This window comes from Schistocerca serialis, chromosome 1, assembly GCF_023864345.2.
Source record: "Schistocerca serialis cubense isolate TAMUIC-IGC-003099 chromosome 1, iqSchSeri2.2, whole genome shotgun sequence".
Classification (NCBI taxonomy): Eukaryota; Metazoa; Arthropoda; class Insecta; order Orthoptera; family Acrididae; genus Schistocerca; species Schistocerca serialis.
Genome location: NC_064638.1, coordinates 523,333,343 through 523,353,168, shown reverse-complemented (window position 1 = coordinate 523,353,168; position 19,826 = coordinate 523,333,343). Strand labels below are relative to the sequence as shown.

Here is a 19,826-nt window from a genome sequence, read left to right as displayed (position 1 = left end):
TGGAAGCCAAATCGACTATTAGAAAGTCAATTATGCAGCTCAGAGTAGTTGTTCAAATGTTCAAAAATAAGAGATTCAAATTTTCTGGAGAAAATTGAAGCAATTTAAACTGTTTGGTAATTTTTTAGATCATATTTGTCACCTTTTTTGTACACTGGAATAACTTTCAACATTTTTGTATTGTAGGAAATACTCCAAATTCTGGACACTTGTTAAAAAGAAAGTCCAGTGGCTCACTAATTTTAAGTACTGTTTTTCTAATTATATAACTAGGCAGCCAAGAGTAGCCCATGTCCTTGGAGTTTGAGAACTTTGCCATTACTTTTTTAATCTTAATAGGTATTATTGTCCTCCATTTAAAGCTATAGTTTCCATGCTGATGTTGCGTATGTAGGTCAGTTGCATTGGTACTTGTAGTCTTAATTTTGTTCCTAATATGGGTTACAGAATCCATGAAAAAAATTCTTTATCCATGTCTAGAGCTATGTCATGTTTATGATAAGTGTGATGCCCTTGTACTAAAATATTCCATGCAGCTTTGCACTTATTAGGTGCGCCTTCAATGTACCTGTCATACGTTTTTCTTTTTGCCATTCTAAGCTGAGTTCTGTAGGTTCTCTTACATTCAAGATAAGCTTTGTACAACTCATCTTGAATATGATATAAAAATACCTATTTTGTGTGTGTACCACTTAATGCTCATCTTTATAGGTTTGTTTTTACAGCTGATTTTTATAAAATAAGAACAAATGTACCACAAATCTAAATAAATTTCAATGGACCTCTCAAAAGCTGTTCTAGTTTCATTTAGACCTGTTTGACATTGGTATATACAACCCACTTAATGTTTCTAAGTTTCTGAATGAACAAGTTTATTGCTTCTTCCTTCTGCTCTCTAGCCCATGTCACCTTTCCCTTGGCATTGGCACCTACATTAGGAGGAGTCCTTCAGTTTTTCACACTAGCTGCCATCTTGTCCTGTTAGCTTGCATCTATCATGCACGGGATTTTATATTTGTCTTTAATAACAGAAAAATATATATAGTTTCAATAACTCCAAATTACTAGTGCCTTCATGATCATTATTACTTATTCTGATTTGATTCCATTTCTAATTATTAAGTCTCAGATCTGCACATTCTTACTACAATGATCATGTAGTTTAGTAGACTTTTTCACTAGAAAGTAAAACAATGAATTAAAGTAAATAAACTAACAATGTGTCTGTGTATAAATTTTATCCTTACTGTTTACTTGCAGAGTCCACCATGGCAAATTATCCATTACAATGCCACACGAAGGGAGTTCCAATATGAGGGTGTCTTCTTCAAAGTTCTAAGTGTGCTGTCTGAGCGACTTAACTTCAGGTATAGAGTAATATTTTTATTATTCCAGCAGATATACTATAGCACACATTCTCAGGATGCAAGAAAACTTTTTAGCTTTCATATAACTTACTGCAACCCACCTAACAATGCTAGCTGGGCATCAAAGGTGCCACACTGCTGCAGCTGCTCATTTGGTGGTGGTGTGGTTGCCAGCCTGTTTTGTGTCCTGTACTGTCTATAAGCGCTTCTGATTAGCTGGCAGTCACCACTGGGCCATGCTCCCACCATTGCAGGCAGCATGGTAGCTTGCAGCTCCTATCATTACAACACAATGTCACTCAAATGCCAATTAAATGTGGAACAGATAACATTCGGGCTTACTGAGAACTTGCCAACTCCAGTGTGAGTCCAGCACAACTACAAAAATTCCTGAAATTAGTCTTCACATACAAGCAGAAAAAAATGTACAATATGTATGGAAGGAGAATGTATGTGTGTATGTGCATGTACAGATTCTGTTAATAATAATTTCATGTGGTTCAATTTCCCAGTGCAGGTCTTTCTATTGGATGTCACTTTGGCAACTTGCATTTCCCTGACCAGTTATCCAACTGGGAAATGGGACCTATAGTTTAACTTGGAATCTGAAACACATTTAGTGTCTCACAAATCTCCACATCATTGAGAGGTGAATACTATGTTAAAAGGCAAAATCAAAAATCCATAGTCTGCATGGGATTATTTTGATCCCATGATCTTTCAGTTTCCAGGTCCAACATGGATTTTGATCAAGCTTCACTGCTCTCTGGAGCTGTGGTGGCTGTACTGCTAGGTGGCAATGGCATTGTTTTGACAATGGCAGGGAGACTTTAATTCATCATAGTTCATCAAATTAGCACAAAATATTCATAAATGATGTACATAAAACTTCCTAGTGAAACAGTCTGTCTATTAATCAAAACCAGATCAAAATCCCTGCAGTAGTGGTTGAGATTAACCCAAATACAGATAAAAAGCATTGATGTAATTATAGATAGTTAAACAGAAGAAGGTGACAGACAAAACAAATTGGTACAGCACCTACAGGATGTGTGTCAATAACAAGCAATGGTATTATTTAATAGTTTTTTTTTAGATGTATTACTTGACAGCTATTAACTTTAGCTAAAACTTTTAATATTTTCTGTTTTTATAAAAAGTGAACTTGTGTTAGGTGCAGAGGTAAATGGCAAATGGGATAACTTTAATCAAGACAGGGAAAACTATTTCAAACATCTGTAGATCAAGAATATAGCTAATGGCATCAAACAACTTGACAAGCAAAGCTCATTAAATAAATTCAGTGACTTAATTGGCTATTTTGTCATGTTACAGCTATACAGTGATGCAACCAACAGACCACAAAGGAAATATTGCCAATGATACTGATCTTGTTGGCTCTGATGTGATGGCTACACAGCAACAGAGTGTAAGCATCTACAGTGTTTGGGAACTGGACATCATTTTCCAATTATTATTCACATCATGATGATTATAATTGAAATATTGGATGGTTAAACATAGAGAATGAAATATACTGTCATTCCCATATTGTTAGAGAAAGGCAAATGCGTCAATTTGAGGTAGGAAGTCCTGCTCCAGAAATGATTTACTAGAAAGCTGTAAATAGATACAAAAAAATTTCAAATTAGCTATTGGTCTGCTAATGATAATTAAGATCCAAATAAATATATTTTTGTAACAACTGTATTTTTCTGATTAACTTTTTACAGGGTACTAGATTCACGACTGTTGTTCACAGTGGCATCTCTCAGATTCTGTGCAGCCATGACTTCAGTGCACACAGTTTCGTCATACCTGTTCCAACAACCTCAGTGTTGCTCAACCAATGTCACACTCAGTGAGAATTATTGCTAGGAGTGCCTCTTAAGTCTCAACAATTGTCTCATACAAAATACTTTTCACATGACTCTACAGGAAGAAATCATGTGGGATCAAATCAGATGAAGAAGCTGGTCATGAAACAGGATGTCCTTTTACTATGTCAAATCAGATGAAGAAGCTGGACACGAAACAGGATGTCCTTTTCCTATCTACATATTAGTGAATATTTTATATAGGTATCCATGAATGACATTTGGTATGTGAGCTGGAGCTCCTTCATATTGGAACTACATATCTGAATACAGATGAAATACGATGTTTTCCTACAATGTGGGAGGAGCATATTTCTAAAAAACAGAAAAGCTGATATTTTTCTTGAATAGGTTGGCTCGTGTTACAGGAAGCCTGACTGGGAATTTTGTTCTGTAACTGCCAGGTATTTGCAAAGTTTGAACATTTCTATGTCTTGGAGTTTATTGCTATATCTCAACATTCTATGATAACCTCAAAGACACAGCTTTACCATGCTACAAACACCCAACCATTTGCCATTGATTGATTTTATTAGTTCTATTGAACAGGCTGTTTCTAAACTACTTCCTGATGCTGCAGGGGAGGCTAGGAGGGAGGGCTGTCATGTGCTGACTGGAGCACATCCATCCAAACACATACACATAGAGTTGATCCGGATATTGTTGGTTTACACATGAAGAAGGACAGTACTACATTCATTCTGGACTAGCAGGATTATGTTTAGAATTATTATCAAATTACTGTTTAATTCAACATATTGTAGGATCAGTGCTGGTCCCACAAAAAGTGTTGAGAGAAAGACTAACAGCCTTCTGAAGAAAAGTTCTTTGTCACAAGAGACTATTCAGAGTCCTACTCCTTATTTTGCTGTTGTCCATAGGTTGTATGACGTTCCAAATATCTACAAAGAAGGGATTCCTCTCCATCCAATTGTCAGTAAAATTGGTACTCTGGCATATCATGTCACTACTTTGTTGATCCAGCTTGTTGGTCTATGTGAGCATCACATTAAGAACTCGGTGGATTTCTTATGTGAATTAGAGGGAACACATTTTAATGACTCTGATATTTTAATAAGTTTTGATGTGGTCTCTCTCTTCACTCATATTCCTCTGTCTAATTCATTACAGTTAAGTGAGATTAGATTTGGTGTTGAGTTTATGAACCTCTTTTGACATGTGTTGACTTCCACTTATTTTTTATTCAGTGATCAGTCCAATGAATAGACAGATGCAGTTGCAACTGAAAGTCTGTTGTCACCTATTATTGCAAATTTTTTTAGTGGAAAACTTTGACAACTATCAGTGGCTTTGAAACCTGCATGTTTTTTTTTCAGTAGTTTGGTGATCCTTTTGTTGTTCAGCTTCATGGCACAGAGAGTTTGAGCAACTTTATAGGACACCTGAATTGAATGTGCCCAAATATTTGTTTCATGATGGATGTGGAGAAGGATGGCTGCCTTCCCTTCCTTGATGTGCTGGTGAGGAGGGTGGTTGATGGTATGTTGGGACATGCTGTTATAGGAAGCCTACTCACACTGATTTGTATCTACAGGCTGATAGTTTTCATCATACGGCTCAGTGCGAATGGGTACTTTGTACCTCAGTTCACAGAGCCCATGTCATTTAAGACCCTGAGAGAGGATCAGCTGAGTTAACCCATCGTGAGGTCACATCCTGTCAGAATGGGTATAGTGGTAGATGGATCAGATGTGCATTGCACTAGTGACCAACCGTGCTCTGGATGGGTGATAATAATAATGAGTTGACACCAAAGTCTACAGCCATTCTGTCTTATGCAGAGACTATCTTCTGTGAGATTGGTCATATTTTGCAAAAATATCATGTGAAATGTGTTTTTGACCTCCAACTAAGATTAGGGTCATTTTAGGTTCCATCAGGGATTACCTCATTTTGCATAAGGCAGGTGTCTATCATATTCCTTGCAGTTGTGGCCTGTCATACATTGATCAGACCACCAGGACTGTGAAAGACTGGTGTACTGAGGATAAAAGAGATGTACACTTACAACAGCTGAGTAAATTGGCCATTGCAGATCATTGTCTTGACACTGGTCATCCTATGGAATATAACAATGTGGAGATTCTGTCATTCACTTTCAACTATTGGGATAGTGAAACTTCCTTGCAGATTAAAACTGTGTGCCAAACCAAGACTCAAGCTCAGGACATTTGCCTTTCTTGGGCAAGTGCTCTATCAAAGCAAGGCTCACAACCAGTCTTCACAGGTTTACTTTCACCAGTACCTTATCTCCTACCTTCCAAACATGGGATACTGTTACCAAGGAAGCAGTTGAGATTAAATTAGCAAGTGACCTTGTAAATAGAGATGGAGGTTTACACTTAGATTTTGGTGGAATCCTGCTCTCTCCCTTGTCGAAAAACAGAGGGACAGAGTTAATGCTGTCCTCACCTCTTATTTACCAATTTTCAGTATTGATAACTTTTAGCATCAGTTATCTTCAGTTGTGTGGTGGCATTAGTGTTTGCAGTATGTACATGTGTACCTGGTGTAGTTTTGCCTTGAAACTGCCAGGGTTGTCACCTATTGAAATAATGGCAGTTGTCAATGATGTTATCTGACTGGATTCCCTAAGTTATAATACAAGTGACTCAGAAAAAAAATTACATGAGCTGTGATCAAAAAGTAAAGGCAATTTTTTTAAATTTTGAGGGCTTTATACAATGTATTTTCAAAGCTTTTTTAATCTTGTTGCTACACATGTTCCTGACATATATTTGCATTTTTAGCTTTTCGAATATTTAGTTTATTGGTGACAGCCAAAATGCTGGATGTTTGAAAAATTTTTACTTTCAAAAAAGAACAATGGAAAATCCAGGATGGAATGTGACAATAATATGAAAAGGAAAGTTGCTGCTCACCATATAGCAGAGATGCTGAGTCACAAATAGGCACAACCGAAAGACTGTAACAAATTAGCTTTCAGCCAGCAAGGCCTTCGTCAAAAACACACGCACAACACAGATGGGACCATGAAGTGCTGCTGGAGAGCGTGCAGGGACGAGGTGGAGAGAGGGTGAGGCAGGTATGTGCAGTTGGCAGGTTAGTCAGAGGGTAGAGGAGTGGTGTGGGGGAGGGGGGGGGGGGGGGGGGGGGGGGAGGAAGAGTAGCAGATAAGGAGAGACATAAAAAGATTGGGCACGATGGTGCAATGAGGGCTGTTTAGTGCTGGAATGGGAACAGGGAAGAGACTGGAGGGGTGAGGAGAGTGACTAATGGAGGTTGAGGCCAGGAATGTTATGGAAATAGGATTTATAGCAGAGAAAGTTCTCACCTGCGCAATTCAGAAAAGCTGGTGTTGGTGGGAAGGTTCCATATGGCACAGGTTGTTAAGCAGTCATTCAAATGAAGGATGTCATGTTGAGCAATGTGCTCAGCAACATGGTGGTCCTCTTGTTTCTTGGTCAGAGTTTGTCAGTGGCCATTCATGCAGACAGACAGCTTGTTGATTGTCATGGCCACATAGAATGCAACACAGTGGTTGCAGCTTAGCCCTTGGATGCCCTAGCATGTCAATTACTGATGACAATGTGGAAGAAGTAAAGAAAATAGTTCTGGAAAATCACTGAAATACCATCAAAGTGGTTGCTGGTGATGTTGCATATACTTTGGCTCATACAAGCAATTTTTTTGGATATTTTGAGCATGAAATGTATAGCAGCAAAGTTTATTCTGAAATTGTTGAAATTTGTCTGAAAATGATGTCACATGGACATCATTCAGGTATTACTGAATGAAGTCAACAATGATTCAGAACTTCTAAAGAAGGTTACAACAGGTGACAAAACATGGGTATACAGGAATGACATCAAAAGCAAGGCACAATCGTCCCAATGGAAACTGCCTGAAGTCCCAAGAATTGAAAAAATTGACAAGTTCGATCACATGGTGTAGGTTCGTCTCACTATTTTCTTTGTTTACAGTTGGGTAGTGCATCAAGAGTTCCTGCCTTACAGTCATATGGTGAATAAGGAACACTACCTGGAAGTTATGTGCCATTTGCATGAAGCAGTCTGAAGGAAACAACCAGAATAGTGGCAAAACCACTCATGGAAATAGCATCATGATAATTGTCCTGCTCACATCTCAATGCTTGTTCATGATTTTTTGGCAAAAAACAAAATCATTATTTTGCCTCAATGACTATATTTGTTGGACTTGGGTCCCTGTGACTTTCAATTACTGAGGCTGAAGAGAATCATGAAAGATCATCATTTTGCCACCTTTGATGAGAGCAAAACAGAATCGCTGAAGGAGCTGAACACAATAACAAAAAGTGAATTCCAGAGGTGCTTCCAGTATTTGAAAAAGCACTGAAGGGGTTACTTTGAAAGGGCCAAAGTTGATGTTGATGAATAAATAAAGCTTCTTTAAGAAAATTAAAATTTCCATTAATTTTTGATCACATCTTGTATGTGTAACTGACTACTCCAGATCAAGAGTGAAATCATCCAAGAAGTCTAACAAGAACAAGAAGTGACATCCAGTGAACCCAAAAGCCTTATGAAGAAAAGAATGTAGAACAACTGAGCTCACATACGATAGCATCACAACTTGTCATGTTCAAGTGGATAGTTAAAATGAAATGAATAGGATATATGTATTATTACTGAAATACATGATAATCACATTACTGAGATGCAGGAACTCCAAGAAAGAAGCAAAGAGGAAGAATACCATTTTGATAAAGTACAGCATTAGGAAAAAATGGCTAGACACTACCTGTATGTTTTGCAATATTTCAAGCATCATCAGGTATGTTAAAAGTCAGACTCTCAGTATTGGCTGATAAATCTTATATAACAGGAAAGTTACAATCTCAGAACTGAGGGGGAAACCACAACTCTACTTAAGATAAGGAAGTTACAAAAGTTATAAAAAAGGGTATCAAAACATATAGTTTTAAAGAGAGCCACTATTCAAGGAAAAAGTCCAAAAAAGGATATTTACCATCTGAGATGCATATAATCAAAACATGGAAACATTTCTGTAAAACAAAAGGAACTGTCTAGGCTTCCTAATTGCTCTGTATCTTAGTACAAACACATTTTCTGTCATGCTTTAATTTGTCATTTAAATCTCTCTATACATGCTTAACATGGTCTACTGAAACTGAAAAAGGAACAGGATCTGGAGAAAAGGAAACAATTAATAACAAACACAGGCTGCACACACTTTGTGTGAAAACTTCCTTGCAGTAATGGAGGAGGAAAGTCCAAATGTGATTAACGCATGTTTTCATGTACAACAGAATCAGCCAATATCAAAGCTCTCTGTAGGTGAAGTAGTTTATTCAAGACAGGTTTGTCTAGACAGTTTGTACATTATGATTCATTCCCAAGCACAGACGAAGGAAAGGAATGCTTTTTACGTTTGGCTTGAAGCAGAAGGGCCAAAAGGATGCAACCAAGTAGCCTGTGCTCTATTGAATTTCCTCGGAAACTTTGACATGCCCCTGCCAGAAAATGGTTCAGATTAAATTCATTTGCTTTCTGATTCCCATACCAGACAAAATAAAACTACAGTAATGATGTACATACTAACTGCCTTCATGGAAGAGAGTATAAAGTTTAATAAGCTGGTACATTATTTGCCTATTCATGGTCACAGCTATGTGGCTCCTGACAGAGTGTTTGGTGGATTGGAGAAAGACTACTGAAAAAAGAAAGCTATTTGTTCACCATCTGAATACTATAAAGTCATGGAACAACATAGCATTGTCAAGATACTAAATAAAAATTGGGAAGCAAATTGTCCAGTGCACTATTATCTAAGCTGCCTTTCAAAACAACTGCTCGGTGAAGGATGGTTTATGAAAAATCTAAGAAGAATGTATTGTTATCAGTATCAGACTTTATAATGGAAGTACTGTAGAGGATAAAGTATGGAAATCTAAAATCAGCAGCCGGGAAGTGGGGGAAGCAGCCACCTTGGGAAAAAAGAAATGGTGAGCAAGGGGAAGAGAAAGGATGTCATAAAACTTATGATTCATATAATCATACCAGAAAGAGATGAAGAGTTTTATAAGGATACTGTTGAAAGTGATTGATAGATTTCCAGTTTGGTATGGCTGTAGCCAGTATTTTGTGTTGTATTTTAGTAAAGTGTGTTGCTATTTTGCACTTCTTATTATTGATCATTTGTGGAAAAATGTGATACTACTGTGTCACATTGTAGCACATTATTGTATTTCTTTGCAAAATGAACATTAAAGTAGCTTTATTTGTAATTAAAAATAAAAAAGAAACAGAAAAAAGTCACTTTGAATATATATATTAACACAACTTTTAATTTCCACCTTTGGATTTATTGACTTTTGAAAAAAAACTCATAAACTTTGTCACTCTACTCTGACATAAAAAACACAATTTTATAAAAGCCTTTTATTTATTTATTTTATCCATCTATCAGCATTAATATTCAATTGATATCATCAGAAGAATTACAGCTATTTGTACATTATGTTTTACATAACAAATTATTACATGGTAAAAATATAGCAGTGTTGTACCCTATTAGCTTATAACTGCCTCTACACCCATATCTATACATGACAGTAAGCCTTAATTTATCAGCATTAACATGCAGTTGATGTTGTCAGAAGAATTATAGCTATTTGTACATTGTCAAACACTTAATTGGAATTGTGCCTAAAAAATCAGTGTCAGTGTTGAATTATCTTGTTTGTATAGTTAATCTTTCAGTATTGCACTCGAAAATGTGTTTCCTCAAAAATTTCTTTTTTTTGTGTTTATCTATTTTTGAAAAAGTGCTACTCAGTTCTGCATTTGTATACATTTATATACAGAAACAACAGAATGATTTAGGTCCTGTTTATTCCTGACATTGTGCTTCTGACACATGCCATGCTGTCAGTAGCTGCTATAGTTTTCCGTAGTGTTAAAGCTAGCATTTTCTGTGTGTAGTAAGGGTTGGATTTATCTTTCTACAAAGTACTGTTTGCAATGCTCATTTCATATGCATTTGTTTGAGAGCCGAATCAAGGCTCATCATCCATGTGAGGAAACACTACTTCTTTCAAGTCAGAAGTGATTCAGTTTTCTATCTTGTGTAGTCATTGTATTGTGGTATCACTTACTTTGCTTCCCTCAACCATGGAATAGTCTTGGAAACATGGTGTACAGCAGACATTTCCTAGACATGGTCTGATATAACCTGTTAGCTTGCTACAGTATCCAGTTGCCTGTCCATAAATGAGAATTGAGCCTTCTGGTGCTGTAACTGGATGTAGTACCAATTAACTAGGGCTGATCAACTCTACACTTCATCTTGTAGACACAAACTGTATTCTTACATAATTTTACATCAAGAGCAAACATTTCATTGCACACCTCATGTCTCTTCAAAGAATAAGTGTAGTTCTTTTTCCATCAACATTTCATTTAACATTGTCATTTTTCCTCTTCCAACTGAAATTCATGGCATTAGTTTTCTTTATGTTCAGTGTCACTTTATTGCTTATTGACCAATCATAAACTTCCTTGAGAATTACATTTGCTTTCTCAGCAAGGAGTTCTCTTGTTTTCTCAGCAACTATAATATTGCTGTCATCAGCGAAGAGAATTTTTTCACCATGAGTAACACTACTTGGAAAGTCATTGATGTACATCAGGAACAGTATTGGTCCTAATATGCTACCTTGCTGAACCCCTATTTTAATTTATTTTGATAAGTTTTTTAATAAATGTTTAGATCTATTTGAAGTATGTGTTATCTCTACTCTTTGTACCCTATCTGTTAGGTATGATCGAAACCAGTTATTTGCTACCCCTCTTATTCCTAATGCTTCTAATTTATTTCATAGAATCTTGTGATTGACTGTATCAAATGCCTTAGAAAGATCCAAAAATATGCTTGTGGCACACTCATCTTTATCAAGAGCAACAAGTACAACTTTTGTGAATTCTACTATGGCTGACTCCGTATTTTTGCCACTTTGGAAACCAAACTATGATTCGCTTAAAAGATTTAATTTATTCAGGTAATTCATTAATCCATCTTTCACAATTGCTTCTATTATTTTTGAGAATGCTGTCAGCAGGGAAATGGGCTGGTAATTTTCTATGTCTTCTGCATTACCTTTCTTAAGCAAAGGTACAACTCTTGCCTATTTTAACTGCTTTGGAAATGCCCCTGATGTGAAGGATTCATTTATTATATTTGTTAAGGGACCTTGTATAATCCCTATGCATTGTTTCAGTACACACATTGGTACTTCATCTAAGCCTACTGACTTTTTATCTTTTAGTTTCTTAACAGTTTTATTGACTTAATTCTCTGTGATTGGAAGTAACATCATTGTATTTAGTGCGACATATTTACAGGTGTTATATTTGTTTTGGGGAATTTTTGCTGTAACTTCTCTGCAATACTTGAAAAATGCTCGTTTACATAGTCTGCTAAGTTTTATTAGCTTATCCCCCTCCCTTAACAGTATGTTATTCTACGATTGTTTGCCTCTCCCCATTTCCTTTTTTATAACATCCCAGACTGCTTTGTTCTATTCTCTGCATTATATGTTATTTTGTCATTAAATGACTTTTTTGCACCAATGAGCACCTTCCTATAGATCTTTTTGTATCTATGATAGAAATTTAAGAATTCTGGATCAATGCGAATATTTTTCATGGAACTGAGGTGTTTAAGTGTTGAGGATTTCTTAATACCCGCTCTTATCCATTTGTTTTTGTGAGATGTGGTTACAGACATGCATACTTTTGGAAATGTCCTTTCAAAGTTCAATTGAAACAATGTGGAGAATTTAGAGAATTTCATATTCACATAGGTTTCCTTGTACACTTCATCCCAGCTTTGTTTTTCTAGTTATTTTGAAAAATCTTTTATTTTGATTTCTGATGGATGTCGTTGGAAGGCTTGTAGTTTAGGGAATGATTCGATGCCTGATTTTACTGTTGTTATTTGACAGAGATGGTCTGATAGTCGAAGATCTTCTACAGTTACATAGCATTTTTCCCGGTCCATATTTGTGGCCACATGATCAAATACTGATGCAGTAATTGTAGTAACCCTTGTTGCAGTATTGACCAATAGGGACATGCCAAAACTTTGAAGGATGTTTATGAAGGTGCTGCTGGATTCATTTATGATATAAGTGTTGATGTTAATGTCTCCACATGGAATTATGTTGACCTTTGTACTTGAGACTTTATCTAGAACTTCTGTTAATTTATTGTAAAAATTGTCTGCACTACCAGAGGGAGATCTATATACATGCAAAATTATTAATTTCTTGGTGATATCAAGACCTGTTAATCCAATAGCTGATATTTCAAACTGTTTGTCTTCACTTACTCTACTGAGGTGATGTCTTGATCTGAACTGTGTTCCTTTTCTGATATAAATGCATGATCATCCACCCCTTGAAGTAGTTCTGCAGTAAGAGTTTGCCTTTTCATACAGTGATAATACTACATGTTGGATTTCTGTGTCTCTACACCAGTGCTCAGTAATACAAACTACTGTGAAGTTCAGAGATTGGAGCTCAACTTCTAATAGTTATATTTTATTTTTTATTGTTGCATGTTTTGATGGAGGATTGTTAAGTCTATGAAATGCCCCATGTTACTCTTTCCAATGGTTTGTTTTTCTTTGTGACATCTGGTACATGAGATGTTTGAAGTGTTAAAATCTGTTTTGTGGGTGATTGTTTCAGTATTTTTTAAACTGATGCAGATGCTCTTTAGGCTGGGGAACCTGTTGTCTGGATTTATCTTAAAAAAGACCTACTTTTTCTACCTATGACAACAGGTATTTGACCATGTGTGGCCTGAGATCCACCCTCTATACTTTCATGAATCAGCTACCCTTCTCAGTCCTGTTTAGGTGTAGGCCATGCCTAGTGAAGCCCCATCTGTTGATAGTCCCGACGGGCACCAGAGAAACATGAGCAAAGTTGGCTGTCCTCAGAACCTTTCCTAACCCCACATTGATTCACCTCACAGCTCCATCAAGGTGTGGTCTATTATGACATAGCCCTGCATTTGGCTTGAAGATATTGGTGGCCTGGAACACTGCACCTAAACTTTCCTGTAACTGAGGGCAACACCTCACCCATGGCTACTACCTGGCAGCAGCACTGTCTTCTTCGTAACACTATATACATTCCTAGGCTTCTTGGCCTTGGTTGAAGTGTGCTGCACATTTCTTGCTCCTTTTTTTACCTGAGGCTCTTCTCCAGTTAACTCTGGCAGTGGTAGATACCTGTTTTTGGTGTTGATGATATAACTGTCAGATCGTGTTCTCTTTCTTCCTATCCTCCTACCAGCTGCCAGTTCCCAGCCACCCTCCTCCCTCCTATCTCCCTTGATCCTTATGAGTTCCTTTCTTGCTTCCTCCAACAGTGCCTGAAGGCACAGATTTTCCTTTCCTGTTCCCCCATCAAAATGTTCCTACTGCATACACTGCAGATCCAGCAGAGAGCCTCTTCTGTTCTCCCAACATTCTCCCCACTGCATCCCCCCAGTGAAAATATTTCCTGCAAGATTGGCAACAAATCCCTCTACTCACTATCCTATAACAGCTCCCAAATTTCTCACTCATGGTCAGTTTTGAAAGAATAGTTCAGTTTAAAGAATTTTTCAAATTTGTCAAGGACGCAAGATTGACAGTGTGTAAACAAAAAATGACACAAAGGTCTTATATGCAGTGGTTTTTGTTTTTGTACTGATTTAGAGATACAATGATAGAAGAATGAATTTGTAATTACCTTGCTTTTAGAGAATTTACATTATCAGGCATGTTTGGTCAAGTTTTTAAAATGTTTATAACTCAGAAAATTTACACTTAAAATATGCCACAATGTACTAACAAAAGTCATAGAGTGATGCTATATATGTAATTAAATAAATTTTAAAAAAATGAAAGAGATTGAGAAGGGTATCAGATGGCTTAGGAAGTTAGGAAGAATTAAATAAGTAGAAAGTTTGGCAGAGGAGTGGGTTTTCTCAGTTAATATTGGTAGATGTGTAACAAACCTAATAAGTAAATAAGTAAAATGGAGGAGGGATCTTGTAAGAATGGATGTATCTGAAGAGAAAAAATGATAATGGGAAATTTGCTCCAAGGAAAAGTGGTTTTGGAAAGCTTAGCTCAGTTCAGTCTTGTGTATATATCTGCTGACTGCTCAATACCTCAACTGTAAGGTTCATTGTTACCTTTACACCTTTCATTATGTATTTTTCACCCAGTGTCATATGCATGTATAAAAACAACATAGAATAAGCCAGAGATTATAAATTTCAGTCATAATATTTCATATTTTCTTTTTCTTTCAGGTTTTGTAGTTAGTTACTTTCACTTTTTGTATGTAAATTATAAGATACAAACCACAGTGATATGGAATGTGTACATTGTAAATACAATGTATGTACAATGTACATGTTTCATAAATGTAGCTTTCATTGTTACAGTGCTCTGAAAAGTAATTTCAACAAGAAACTTCTTATATTTGATGACAGGAGCAGGTGCATTAGTCTTTTTGTGACATATAATGCTTCTTTTTAAGTAATTTTATTTTCCTGTGATGGTTTAATATGTTAATGGATTTAAAAATTCAATTTAGTTTTCTGGATTACTTGCAGGAGAATGAGAAACTAGAAGACTTAAAAAAAGATATAGTGCCATGGGACCATTTCATAGAAACTGTAGCACAGAAGAGAGTATGTAACTCATGCTTCTTATAAAAAAAATTTAACTTTATAAAATTATAGTTAATTTTCCAGATAACAAATTGTGACATCACGGTAGTGATACTTTGAACATGTATTTTTTATTTCATTGTTATGTTTTTCATTTTCCTATTTAACATTTCTTAAATCTGTTCACTAGTTACAAAAAGTAAATTACGATATCTCTTTGACACCATCACTTATCTCCAGTAAAGTAGCCTGTCTTTACCAACCAAACAATCAATGTTTTCTCTAATTTAGGAACAGTTGCTAACTTGATTCAATGAGTAGAAGCAGTAGTTCTTCTGGATCAGGGTTTTGAGAGACAATGCCCTCATCATCAGGTTGCAAAACTTAGCTCATGAGGTTATAATGCTAAAAAGTCTACCAACACAATTGCGGCATTCTCAGAATAAAATTGAATAAAAACATAATGGACTATGTGTCCTCATCTTACTTTAAAATCAAGACTTCTGTCAGTGGCCATCCTATATCACACTGCACACTGCACCAGGCTGTGTACTGCTGATCTGCTGTGAGCTCCAAGTGTCAAATTGGCACTTATCCAGATCTGCAGGGGTTGTTGTGAACTGACATTTCTTTTGCATTACAGTGTGAGCACAAGTATTGGCTCAACCATACTGCTGTTCTATCAGCCACCTAAATTGTCATCATTTTCTAAGTATATTTTTGTCAGTTTATAGCTGCTTCATCAAAAAGAAATTGGAAATTTATGATTATGTATCTGATTCAAAATAATTCTACAAAGTCACTAAGATATCTCATTCTGTTGTCATTGCTTTGCACAATGAGAATATTGACATAATTATTCACATTCACATCACTGAAGTAATGATAACCCTCTCTGTGATCTGCTCTTTGCCAAACCCAGCAGTCTTTCTCTTCCTTTGCTACTCTTTTTTTCCACTCATTGCTCCTCCCCCTCCCAACCCTCCCTCCCCCAAAACCTCCTGATGCTGCACCAGGCAGCCTTGGCTGGCCACGGTCTAGACTCCATCAGGCACTGCTGACTCCTCTCCCCCACCCATACCCTGTTATCTCTCCCTCACCCCTGCTCCACTCCAGATTGCTGCTTCCTCTTGACACAACACTATCATATTTTGGCCACAGTGATTGGAGAGTGCAATCATGTATGCATAATGTGTGCTTGCTTGTGTGAATGTGTGTTTTCTTTTCTTTTCTTTTCTGAAGAAGGCTTTGGCCAAAAGCTCAGTGTGTAACAGTCTTTTTGTTATGTCTTACAGTGAATAGCAATCTATCCTTATCATAATATTGTTGATATTCCAACCTGCACCTTCCATTGTTAAAAGTAACCATAAGTCCTATATTTAGGGCTCAGAATGGAGTTTTATATTCTAGTGCAAAAGCCTGTAACAGGTTGTGAATGGACATAAGGCAGGAAATTAAATTCTACATCCATAGATAATGAAAAACAAAGTTAAAGAGTACCTTATTGGCCATTACTTCTATAGTTTATCACAATATTTGGAATCAGGGATGTGGATTCTCCTTTCTTGTAATATTTCTATTAGATAGATTTTGACTTTGTCAATGTATAGAAAGCTGATAGTTTTCTGTGTGAAACTATCTGTTAAAGTATAACTTGATTTGTTCTATGTCCCTAAAGACTCTTCCCTGATGTGGTATTTGCAGTACATGGTGTGTGAATGAATGACTGGGTAGATAATCATAATCACAAGTTTGAATTCTTATACTTTCTTTCCAGTACATTTACTACTAAAGGGTATTTGTTGCCAATAACTTTAAGTTGAACTGTAATTTACACAACCACAGTATAAGAAAAAGTTAGTCTGAGTGGCTAGGAATGTTGCCTACAGACTGTCCATAAATAGGTTGGTATAGGAAGATGCCATGCGAGTGCAGTATCCTAGTCTCACATATTATTTAAAGATGAGGACCACTTCCTTTACTGCCTGTCATCCATCCTCCATCTGAACCCCAACAGTAACTGGATCCCTACTCAACACCATTAACACCACCTCCCTACATACCTCCCTGAACCACATCTTTCATCGTGGCTGTTGCTATTTATAATTGTACTGAGACATGAGGAACATCCTACCCAGAATTCAACCCAACCTCTTCCAAGGTGATATTCCACCACCCAAGCAATCCACACAAGATCATGGTTCTTCCTTATGCCACACCCACTCCTACCCCTTGCCACTTGCTCATATCCCTGCAGAAGGCCCAGGTGAAAGACCTGTTCAGTACAACCATCCAGCATATTCTGCTCCAATCCTGTCACAGACTTACCCTATCCTGTCAGAAGCAAGGCCACCTTTGAAAGTAGATATGCCATATACTAGGTGTGCTGCAGTTTCTGCACAGCATTTTATGTGTTCATAGCCACCAATCAGCTGCCCACCTGTATGATTGCCATTAAGGACCTGTTGCAAAGAGCAGAGCTTGCCATACAGTGTTGGAACATGCTTCTGAGCACAATAGGCTCAACTTCAATGGTTGCTTCACAATTCATGCTTCCTGGATCATTACCACCAATGTCATCTTTTCTGAGCTACACGGATGGGAGCTGTCCTTGCAGTGCATCTTTTGTTCCCGTAATTGCACTGAACTCAATCTCTACTAGCTCCCTGCCCAGGACTCTTAACTTCACTCATCCTGTACCCACACCCTGTTCCTCACAGTTTCCTTTTCCTATGTTCTGTAACCCCCTCCAAATCCACTCTTCCATGGGGCCATCATCATGAGCTGCACAAACTAATTGGTGCCGGTAAGTTAGTCTCATTCCTGTCCCCATTGGCCTTCTAATACTACTTGATAATTTCTATTGAATCATGATCATAAACATAAATTTAATTTTGAAAGCAGTAGGTGGTTGCCAGTAAACATCACAAGGTGGTAAAACATTGAATGGCAATATGCAACTGAGATAAATTTGAAAAATATACTTAACTCTAGGAGGTGTAAATGTCATATTTGTCTGGGTGGTTGAAATTGCATAGCAGTAACTATAAAACTTTAGAAAACTTTTTGCTCATTTTATGTGTACATTAATTCCATATTTTTCGAAAAGAAATGAGTGCACGTACCGCTGACACAAATTTAAATGGCTCCAACTACAACTTCCATTACACTATAATGTTGGATGCTGCCACTGAACTATAAAGAGCTTTAAGCCTTTGAAATATTTGATGGTGTTGTCTGAACATGTGCTTAGTTAAAATTATAATTAAAATTATGAATATTCAGCAGTCTAAGTATAGGATTTGGTTTTACAAGAAGCAGTAACACATTTTGTATAAACAGAATTTTGATAGAATTACATTATCAGTGCAATATTTATTAAAATATATTGTTCATTTTGACACCACTCTTTTCACAGAAACTTGAATAAAAACTGAACAATCTATTACAGTCAGATATTTGGTTAATACTTCATACATATTTCTAAGCTGGTTACACCTTATATTGTTTTGTTCTTGAACATTCCAAACGAACAGTTTTATATAAAATGACAGTATTACTTTTAAATACAATCACATTTGTAAATTGGTAAAATATTTAAATTATAAATGACATAACTTAAAAACTGATTACAAAACATTATCCTATTCTCATTAATTGAGTGTAAACTGATCTGGCACATTATACACACCCCCAGAGTTATCATGCATGAAGTTTATACATTCAATTTTTTAATTGCTTTAGATTCATCTGTCTGTTTCTAGAAGTGGTAGCTGGTTGACATGTGATGAGTTCTGCCACATTGGTATTGTTCAGAAGCGTGTATTCCAATTGTGCATTAGAAAGTATTAAAGACACTTATTGAGATAATAAAGTTTATTCGTTCATTCATGGCAATGATACCAGTCTGTTTATCCCTTCACAATGTGCCAAGAATCCTGCATTAAGAGGATCGATGCTAACAAGAAGAATTTGCATGAGCAGAGGAGGGGCAATCTGGAACCAGTATTGTCATACCAATCTCTATGCACAGTAGTGGTGACAAGAAGAGGATGTATGTAAATTTATGAATGTTAAATACTGAATATATGAATTGGATATTGAAGGTCTGTTTATATTAGAGCCAGTTAAAGTTCACTCATATGTGAGTACCTTCCAATTTTTTGCAATTATTCTTTCAAAATTTTCCTTTAAGCAGCAAATTTTTATTTGGTTTCCAATATATATATCAAATTCTTAGTCCCCTCATCAGTATTCAGACTCTGCTAATCTTCACGATCAGAGAGACAAGAAAAAGACAATAAAATTCAATACTGTTGAAGATTAATTATTATAACAGAAGGCTAGAAAGTGTTGTTATACCTACATTGTCTTAAAATAATAATGTAGTGCTGCTGCACACAAAATATTACAGTTTGTTAATTAATTAAATAAATATGTTTTCTTAATTAAAATTTCATGAAATGTGTTAATTAGATAATCACTTCCCTCGGAATCAGTGATTATGCCACCCCCCTCCCCCTCCCCCTTTCAAATCTATAGTAGTGTTGTTGTCTACTTTGCTTATAATGGCATCAACAACTTACTACAGATAGTAATTATAGCAGTTCATTTTCACTAATTAGCTAGTTAATTAGAATTAAATTTTTATTTCACCATCCCTGTATCTTAATTCAAGATATATTTTTCAGTCCAATCTAAGCTTTGCTACCCACTCTCATTCGCAAAACCCACTGGTCAAAAATGTTATATTTCAGCTTTCTCTTGTCACAGGTTATACCATTAATTACTTGCACTAAATTAGCCAAGCTTTACCATTAATCCAGTCCACATAATTACGGAACATGATTTACTCACTCCAT

At 36.4% G+C, this 19,826-nt stretch overlaps 1 protein-coding gene across 2 annotated transcripts in view; it reads left to right on the top strand.

Moving 5' to 3' along the window:
* Positions 1–19,826, top strand: part of LOC126474501 (ionotropic receptor 93a) — a 198,241-nt gene that overhangs the window by 79,974 nt on the left and 98,441 nt on the right. For both annotated transcript variants that reach the window (XM_050101977.1, XM_050101971.1), the window contains exons 7-9: positions 1,261–1,367; positions 2,703–2,796; positions 14,908–14,985. In XM_050101977.1, coding sequence (XP_049957934.1) covers positions 1,261–1,367; positions 2,703–2,796; positions 14,908–14,985 — 279 coding nt within the window. The remainder of the gene's footprint in view (positions 1–1,260; positions 1,368–2,702; positions 2,797–14,907; positions 14,986–19,826) is intronic.